At 37.2% G+C, this 10,381-nt stretch overlaps 1 protein-coding gene across 1 annotated transcript in view; it reads right to left on the bottom strand.

Moving 5' to 3' along the window:
• Positions 1-2,003: 2,003 nt before the first annotated feature.
• Positions 2,004-10,381, bottom strand: part of LOC115918635 (casein kinase I-like) — a 37,943-nt gene continuing 29,565 nt past the window's right edge. The window contains exons 6-7 of the mRNA XM_030985621.1: positions 6,113-6,266; positions 2,004-5,363 (exon numbers count right to left, since the gene is read on the bottom strand). Of these exons, the coding sequence (XP_030841481.1) occupies positions 5,109-5,363; positions 6,113-6,266 (409 nt within the window). The 3' untranslated portion in view covers positions 2,004-5,108. The remainder of the gene's footprint in view (positions 5,364-6,112; positions 6,267-10,381) is intronic.

Here is a 10,381-nt window from a genome sequence, read left to right as displayed (position 1 = left end):
TCGAGTATGCTACAAACAGAACAGGATATTTTTGGTGTTTGGCACCCTTTAAGGTTACAGTAACTATAAATTGTTTAGAATGCATATTTGGTACTCTAGGATAATCCAATTGCCTGCCTTTGAAAATGCCAGGCTTTAAATAGAGTAAACCATCTTCAAACTGGCCTCAATGAGCCTCTACAAAGCATCATGTCAAAAGTGTCCTATTTTTGGAAGCCAAGGTGTATATTTAGCATCAGAAATATGACACATTTCCACTATGTTATAAAGGGGGTAAAGGATGAAGCAGCTGTGCTCCTTTCTTTACAGAAAAGGGAGGGAATAAAGGAATGCAAGCAAGTCAAGTTATTTCTGGTCTTATTTACAGGGTTGTATGGGCACATGCTCCAGAAACGATTGCTCCTAAGTAACAGAATTTTCAACTTTATCCCTGGACCTACAGTAGGCCTAGCGCAATACCTAGCCTTAATCCTAACCTAAAACCTATTTGCAACCCTAAACCTAACCCTATTATCTCTTTGGCAAAAGTAAAGCCCAATTAAACGTTGCTGGAGCAAATGTCAGTTTACTATTCACAGAGATGTACGTGTAAAGTACTCCTTCACAAAATGTCAGCTTTGTAGTTACATGTAAGATAGCGTGTAATATAGCAGATATTGACCGACTTCACGCTTTCGTGAGAGTTTCATTGGTGTATATGTTACCTCTTGACATATGTCCTTTGGAAAATACAATTGGCTACCTTGAGGGTCCTCCACATCACATGTCACATCAAACCACCAGATCTACCAGGGCATGTCTTGAAAGGTTCGTTCACATATGTTGCAGTTTAATGGATGCGTACGGTATTTATTTTCATGGTGTACTATGAGGGTAATATGCTTTGTATATCTATCTTGTAACACAATGATATCGAGTGCAAGCAGTGCCTTTGTTGTGTCAAGTTACTTTACATCCCCACTTTCCATTCATTTAAACTGAAGAAACAACAACCAAAGATCCCCCCCCCCAAAAAAAAAAAAATAAATAAATAAATAAAAAAAAATAATAATAATGCGGTTTCCCACATCATATGTGAACTAATCATTCGGTATGTTTAATGATACAAGCTGATGCCCTCCTAGCTCTCTAGAAATGGTTTTGATATATTTCCTTGAACTGTATTATTTGTTAGGACAAACAATTGCATGTAAAGAAAGAGTTACGTACCATCAAGGTAACGACTCTTAATAAAAACCTTGGGGTTCTGATTTCATTCAGTTCACTTTTTAGTATAGATTAGTTTAATGTATTACATGTTATACAAGTAGCTTAGTGGACCAAGTCACTCTTCATGTTGCCTTGATTAGAAACCAGATGAAACCTGTGCAAATTTTCTAGCTGTGTCTCCTTCTTTCTTTACTCACTATGGATAATAAAAATCAAGACTGCTAAACTGTTGGGAGTGTGTTACACATGTCGACTGTGGCAATCCCCCGTTTGTGCCATCTGTTAACCAAAGGCTGTAAAGAAGGAAGGGGAAGTCCACCCTGATATCAAGTTAGGAAAAAATATCAAAATCCCCCCCCCCCCCCCCCCTTGGCAAAAAGGGGGTGTTTTAGAATTTTAAAGACACCCTCACCCTTTATCTGTGTTTTATCTATGTTCCCCCCCCCCTGGCAACAACAAAAAAGTTTTTTAAAGGGGAAAAGGAGTGCACACTCCCCCCCCCCCCCCCCCTGTAAATCATGATTTGTCTGAAATAACAAAATGTGTTGAAGTACATGTATGCTGATTGCTCCCCATGTCAAATAATGCAGTGAAACTGAAATATGAAAAATAAAATTAACCCTTTGAAAGTCAAACCACACTCAGTAAATTGTGAAAATGTTTTGTTTTATGGTTCATACCCAATGATGGACTAAAAACTTAATTTTCCCAATAAGCACATCCAGCAAATCTACTCCATCTTTAAAGTAACAAAAACAAACACACAACAAATGGAGACACCATATCCTGGTAAGTTTTCAATGTACATCACAGCAGTTTTTGCCTAATTTTCTTTATTTACTGTACCAACAAAAGTCACAGTTTGCTGTACAATGAATGCACCATACAGTGCGCTCCTCCCTCTTTTCATTACTCCAACGATTACAGTTGACTTGGGGGTAATAAATCAAGCCTACACAGAGGTCGGTAAAATCAATACCCGACTTCATTTCATTTTCCCTCTGTGTAAGGAGTAAGCAAGAGAGAACAAACATAATGTACATAATATGAATGACATTTTGGACAAATACAGTATCAAATTTGAGTCATACATCGTTTCCACCAGAGGTTGAGCCGATTTACTTTGCAATTGAAGGCTCATACCCCTCCAGAATTAGACAGATTGAAAAAAATATACACAAAAGTACAAATAAATATTTAAATTACATGCTTGAGAATGAGGGTAACGAATGGTAGGATGCAATGTCCTATGTGGATGACATTGTATCCTAACATATATTCATCAATGAAGGCAGAGGAACTGTGCCGACTTACACCGACTACCGTATCCAAATAAAAATGACTTGTACAATACCATAAGAAATATAACAAATGAAACGAGAATATTCATGTAAGATTAAAACAAGTAAGCACATACACAGAGGAAGGCATAGGTGAAATACGTAAAGGAGAAGGAAACGATAATGATGAAGATTAAAAATAACGCAAAACAAAAGAAGTTTGACTATAAAATAAAGACTAAAGATATCTAGTCTGACAAGTTTGTTTATAAACTAAAATCAATTTCTGATCTCACAAATATTTCACAAGAGAATTCTTCATCTGATGATTATTTCATAGAAACATGTCTTCACCCACTCAAGAGTTGTGTGTACATGTATAACCAGTGGACATAATACAGGAAACACAGCTAAAAAAAAATAGTGATTAAATCAAAGGACACTACTGATGACATTATCCTAGTTCTCTTTCTCCTCTGGACGAGAAACATCAGCAATAAGTCGACAGTCTTACTTTAGGTGCCATCTTGGAAAATGCTCACGTCCCCCAAATAAACAGATCGCAATCCCAATATTTTGAAATTCCCTAAAGTGTCTTCTTTGTTTATGTGGCAGACTTTCAGGTAAGCAAGAAGGTATGCATAAAATGTCTTCTTTATTTGGCAAATGCAGGAGCAATTTGTCAAGTAAACAAAAGAAGACAACGATTCTCGTAAGCTTGTGGTCTTCACGTTGTTCCGTTGTTAATCAACCGTCGAGTAAGAACTGTGGCAATTCTGCAGAGGATGGCATAGATTGGCGTACAGAATATCAGAATGCAGATGCTTGCTTGGTCCCATCTACTCTTCACACCTCGGTCAAACCACAAAACAAACTCCGTCTTGTCTATTTATTGTAATGTAAATTCCTGTTCCATGTGATGTCAGTTTTGCGTTGATCTCGCTGATGTGGCTGTGGTATTATTCAGCCATATCTCTCGCAACTGAAGCTTGGTATTTTATGAAACCTGTGATCAAGATGTTTCTTACGAAACTTAAGAATCAGCAAGAGCAGAAGAGTAGATAAGAACTACCGACGATAAATGAGGGTGTCGAGGAGAGAATAGCTGGGCACGAGTTATGACGTGTCAAGCTCATCATGTCGCGTTTCAACATGGCGTGTCTTGGCTACATTCCTGAAATGATCAGTTCATCCCATAGTGATTAATACATCATCAGTGAAACTGCCCAAACGAATCATTTCATGCTAACTCACTTACAGGTACTCAAACTCGTACAAAGCCTTTAGTTCAGGTTGGATAACAGATGCAAAAGTAAACATTAAGTTCAGACATGTACATTCATTATATTAAAAAGCTTAGATGAATATGTATTGCATGTCAGTGCATACATTTTGCATGTGTATTTTCTTTAGTCTGTCCACATATAATCTACAATTACAGTATGTACAATTTTGATATCACAAAAGAACACAGTGACATGCAATACATTAACAGAGGGGAAATATTTTTAAAAAGAAAAAATTATAATATCACTTAATTCTCATGTTTTGCCAGGATAGTTTACATGAATCCACTGCTATTTACAATACACAACTGTGTCTTACCATACAAATCCTGACAACATGAGAAATTCTACATATAATCTCACAAATGGGCAAAATCCTTCATGTGATTCTATTTCTGGACAAAGCCAAATTTGGTCACCAAAGAAAAGGATTTTTTTTCTTCAATTTACAAATAAGATTAGATTTATACAAACGTGCTATAGATAGAATGAACCTGACGATTCTGTGTGAAATAACAAAGATTTGTAAAAACCCTTCAAAACGTGAAAATATGTCAAAGTTTTGGGATGACTACAAAAGGGTCCCTGCTTTGATATGAAAATGAAACAATATAGCAGAGACCATTTTGTAGTCATTCACAGGAGTTTGCAAACACTGTTTATATGAAACTAATTCAGTGTCAGGTACATCAAAGTATAATCATAAACATCACAATGATAGTGTCATAAAATAACTGATTAAACAAATTACATTTCGACTGCTATACAATTTGAAACGTCAAGATCGGACAAGATATGTATGATTAATTGACAGGTAACACCAAGGATGCAAAGAATAACTCCAGAAAATGTGACTGCATACAACAAAACTGTAACTTGCTGTTTATTTCATGTAATGATAATAATGATAGTAATGTCCCCTACATTGTTTTTACCCACATAAATATAATTCAAAATGTTCTGTAATATATCATGCATTAATTCATATAGCAGAGTGTTTGAGCAACCCATCTTCTTCTTACATCACCAGTCCTCGTCTTCATCCTGATTTGAAACGCATTGTACAAAGTCCATTTCTCTTAGTCCAAACCGCATCATTGGTTTGTTCAGTAGGTGATTCGAAGCATTGTGCATTGGTTAACGGCATGTCATTGTTTTCTGTAAAGCTTTACGGTTGCTGTTCATTAGGAACACAGCTTGTTCATGCTTCGATACGAACTGCGATTAACGTCCTATTACTGTATGACGAAAAGACATGACCAATACTGCCGGGCAGGGGATGCGCTCATGGTATAGTTAGCCAGAGTTGCAAGGTTGATTGATGTATTGCTCCTCAGCGCTTGCTTTTACTCCTGCTCTCCGAATGCTTGGCCGTGCCGGGGTTGACGCCGTTGGAGACGCTGGTCTGTGCAGATTGCTGGGTGACCTTCTGCTTGAGTAGCGTCCAGTCGAAGGTGAAGTCGTACTGGTGATTGAGGGTGCGGAACAGGATGCGGAAGAGTTGCCTCAGGTACACGTAGTCGGGGTTCTCATCGAAGCGCAGGCCACGGGCATAGTTGAGGTACATGGCAAACTCTGCTGGGAATCCCTGCAGGAGACGATGATAAACAAAAAACAAACAAAAATCATATCAAAGTTAGCTCAGCTAAATTCTGATAATAATTGTATTTATTGAGTACATCTACTTTGTGTCCTACGGAAAGACACTTCATACATGTTTATCCAACCAAAGCTCTGCACTAACTTTTTCATAGGGAGGTCCAGACTAAAATTTCAGGGTTTGTGGGCACATGACCTACATATACATGTGCAAATGTTGAAACTGTTGAGATCCAGACTTATTATTTTCGGTGCCCATACGTCCAGGGGCCATTTAGACTCAAGCCCTGTTGTTATCATTCTTAAGTTAGAGTTGTACCCTCTCCACTCCCAAAAATGATTCAAATTACTCCACAGTGCAATTTTGTTTATGGTTGTGCAGTCTATATTATTGTTTTTGCTTATGTTCTACTCTGTTTTGTTTTTTGTTTTTTTTGGTTTGTTATTGTTTATTCATCTATCATTTTGTATGATTCTTTCACTAATGTTACTGTTTACGGTGGCTGTCCAGACAAATCCACTAGGGTTTTTATACAGCAACCAAATTCTCATTTTTTTTTATCGTCAATGAATATTTTACTATATTTAATAATTTAATAATAATAATTATGTAAAAGTACCGGTAATATTTTTTTAATATTTACTGTATGTTGATGTTACTGTTTTTATTATGGAAAATTTAATAAATGCTGAATTGAAGAAAGTTGAACACTTGGATGTCCTCAAACATTTTCTTACCTTGCAGAGGACTTCAACTGGTGTTGACATCTTCTTCTCGCTGATCTTCTCATACTTCTGCTTCTTGGTCATGGCCTTCATGCCTTGCCATGGCAGACTCGTTCTGTTGAAGTACATCAACACATACCCTAGTGATTCCAAGTCATCTCTCCGACTGAAAAGAACAAGCAAAGGAAAGCGGTTATACATTGAGTTACACCTTCAGTGAATTTTTTTGCTTACTTGTCAATGACTGAAAGACTACAAAAATGATGGTAACAAATCCATAATACACTGAGTATTGCAACAACAACAGAATGAATATATATCAAGGGATCCGGGCTAACTCAGACCCGGGGACAACTCGGCCCGCTGCAAAAACCGTCATTTTTTGTCATTTGACTTTAACCCTAACCATAACCCTAAACCTTAACCTGCAAAAAATGACCCTTTTTGCAGCGGGCCGAGTTGTCCCTGGGTCCGAGTTAGCCCGACTCCATATCAAGGAATACATGCATTTACTCCTTAGTGTAGTTTGATTTAGCCTACCGGTATAACTTAAAATGAATATCATGTTCAATAATACAGCGTACACTTTAATGGCACACAAAGTTATATATTTCAAAATATACAAACAAAACAAGTTTTTACTGTCTACAAAAAGAAGTTCATATTGTTGTTACCGGTGGGGTAAAAAGAGATTATAAATCATATTTACATGTAAGGAGTCATTTCAGGAAAATGAATTTAAAAAGTACTCTTACTCAAAATTCATGAACCAGCACATGCACATCATACTCATTCATACTTCTACATGTAGTCTACCACTGGCTTTGTGTGAAGGAAATCATTTCGATTTTGCTGTGTTTATATAAGATAATTAAATGTAGCAAAACACATTGAATGTCAATTTAATTGTCCATACATGTACATTGTTTGTAGGTGTTTATGGCGTTATGTATGAATGGAGATACATGTAGGAAGTTAGGAACAAAGAGCTATCGATCAACACCACCACCACCACCACCACACCATGGTATAAAAGACAAGTCATTCATGTTCTGAATCACTGTACACATCCTTTATGATGAGTTAACATGACCTTGATCATTATTATATATAGCATAAATGCGTGTCTGGACTTGAGTCCAGCTGTTTTCTGTAATGACCTATGCAACAACTGACAATGACCAACTGACTATGGGAGTGGCATTTGTATTAGTACTCTGAGATAGTAGAGATTAAACAATCAGCGAGTACAGTACCAGGGAATGTTGATAAACACTGGTGCATACAGTATGCAGTCATGCAGGATGATGCAGCACTACATTAAATTCTCCAAGACCAAGTAGTACATGTGTACTTTACGGGTCGAATCATATCAATATCAATAAACAGTGTATAGATACGAGGGGGTGTTTCACAAAGACTAAGATCGACTTTAAGTTATACCGGTACTTAATGGTGAGAGCAAACTGTGGCATGAACGGCCTGCCATAGCTAAGTCCCACCTGAAGTTGATCTTAGTCTTTGTAAAACGCTCCCCAGGTTTGCCTATATATACATGTGTAATTCTAAATAGTGTACATATGCATAATGGTACATGTATCTGTAATCCTGTAGCTAGCACTGTATGCATCTAGTCAACTGTACATGCACATACATGTACTGTTGTAAAAGTGGTCTCCCTATAAAAAAAAGATCAACAGTTCAACACTACACCCAAACCATCAAAGGTGGATAACAATAGCCTGAGGTTACCAATTACTGTAACATCTTGCTCTAGATTTTCAAATCCGTCCTACGTCTTGTATGCATTACGTGTGCAGTGTATGGTCAGAAAGAGCTAGAGGATCTAATAAATAAAACAAACATGAGGCTGTTTTAATTTTGATATCGTCATGTTGAACACCCTGATGTATGCATGTAGCAAAGTTCCTTTGTGTGGATACCAATACCAAGTTAAAACGAATTCCTTTTATCAACCTAGTGACACCCCCACAACTACTCAATGGCATACATACCATGGACCTACTACATGCATTTGTAGTAGGTCCATGGTACATGTAGCTAAAGCAGGAGACCTATTAAAGGTAAAGACTAGTATTGGAAACGCCCAAATTTCAAAAAATGAAATGGAAGCTCTCATTACCAATCATGTGAAAGAATATGTTTTGACTAATACATGATGATAACAAATTTGCCGGGAAACCGCCTACTAATTCATATAATTGGTAAATTTGTTTCTCTCATGGTCTGTGAGAGATATAAGGTAGTCCCATATACATCTTTCTGTGTATAGTGCTTGTAACTTTACGAAGAATGGGCCAAATTTCTTATCATTTTGATGATTCCAGAACCTTACAGATGCTAGATGCTAGACAATCAACCTTTTCTGATCGATTCCACAACGTTTCTTTCACAATGCAATCGCATGACCATAACTGGTCTTTACCTTTAAGACTTATCAGTAGCCTTTTACATGTACAGTCAGCAATTATGTACTTTGTATCTCTAGGCCTACATGTAAACACTATTAGGCCTTACAATGTTGATTTACCAAGCCAACTTTTTAATTAGGAACTTTACTCCTACATGCACATGTACTTTAATTCTATAGAGAAAGATAATTTCAAGAACACTGTGCAATTCTTACGATTTTGTAGGTATTAAACACAAACATACTGTATTAAGGACCATGTCATCATTGGAAGTAGATTTTTTTTTAAATCTTTATCATACGTTCACTTTACCTTTACAATTAAAAGCACAAAGAAAATCCATACATGTATGTACAGATGTACATCTAGGTCTAAATGCAACAACAGTTTTAGTATTAGTACAAATGTGTGTATTTCTTTGAGGGTTTCCATTTTTAATTACCCGGTAGATGGATACGTCGATATTGCATATTTCTTGAGCAAGAACCATGTACATTTCCCTATGCCACATGTACATGTATGCACCTCTTCAGCTGAGCACTGTGTTTCTTGTACATAATTGAGAAGCCTACATGTATACTTAGGGTGTATACACAATTTGCACCAAGTGCTATTACAATACCCTGTGCGGTGTCACAATACATTAGTGATAGATTTTCAGTTGCTTTGTTGTCAGCGTGAGTGGGTATGATCTAGCGTGACTCAGCGAGGGCTGGTGTAGCTCAAGAGAGGTGATTAAACAGGGTTCTATCTTTCTTTCTCTCTTTATTCCTCTATTTGGCTCACTCTTGTTCTTACCCCCTGCCCCGCCCTCCCTCTTTCTCTATCTCTAAACATACCTCTCACTTTCTCTCTCTCTCTCTCTCTCTCTCTCTCCTTCTCCCTCCTTCTCCCTCTTCTTTTTTTCTCTCGCTCTCTCTCTCTATCCCCCCTCTTTCTCTGTGTCTGTCTTTTGTCTCTATCTACTTCTACCTCTCCTTTAACTCCTTCTTTCTCTCTCTTACTTTCTGCCTCGCTCTGATCTCTCTCTCTCTCTCTCTGTTTGTCTCATGACTCGTTCAGCTAAGAATAGCCAACATGATGGACATGATGATGACAGACAGGGAACATGTACAATATTGGCCAAACATTTAAAGGAGAAGGTTGAGTTTTAAAGATGAAGTTGAGTTCTGGTCATGCGATTGCATTGTGAAAGAAACGGTGTGGAACCGCCCAGAAAAGGTTGATCATCTAGCATATAAGAATTTGTGTGTATCGCAAGGTTCTGGAATCATCAAAATGATAAGAAATGTGGCCAAGTCTTGGTAAAGTTACAAACACTTGCACAGAAAGATGTATATGGGACTACACGAACACGTGGCGTAAAAAGCCGGCCCCCCGATTTTTACGATGTTACATGCATATTTAGAATATGAAGGCATTTGAAGAGCCATGCTTTTCAGGGAACATGCTTAACTGATGTTCTTCCACACTTGCATAATAAGAATGAGTAATGCTCACAAATTATTTTTCACCTCTTCCCAGAACTCAACATTCTCTTTAATAACAACAAATAACTTGTGACTGTAAGCTTGCTCATTCTTTGTATACTCAGTTTAAAAGAATATTGTAGTATAAATTTCTCCTGAAAAGGACAACCCTTCAAATGCCCTTATATTTGAAGTGTACTGTATTGTCTCGTAAATCTATTTCCCTGTGTAGAGCATGTGATTTTCAGTGACAATACATTTGTAAGTCAAAATCTTGTCATTTATAATCATTCCACCACCTCTTAGTATTATTGTGTAATACAAAATCAACCCTTTTTCAATTGCTTCCATGTACCTTTAAGATTATATTGAGTTACAGC

This window comes from Strongylocentrotus purpuratus, unplaced genomic scaffold (assembly GCF_000002235.5).
Source record: "Strongylocentrotus purpuratus isolate Spur 01 unplaced genomic scaffold, Spur_5.0 spur5_scaffold_15, whole genome shotgun sequence".
Taxonomy (NCBI): domain Eukaryota; kingdom Metazoa; phylum Echinodermata; class Echinoidea; order Camarodonta; family Strongylocentrotidae; genus Strongylocentrotus; species Strongylocentrotus purpuratus.
Note: the sequence above shows the minus strand (reverse complement) of the source record. Positions and strands in the feature narration are given on the sequence as shown.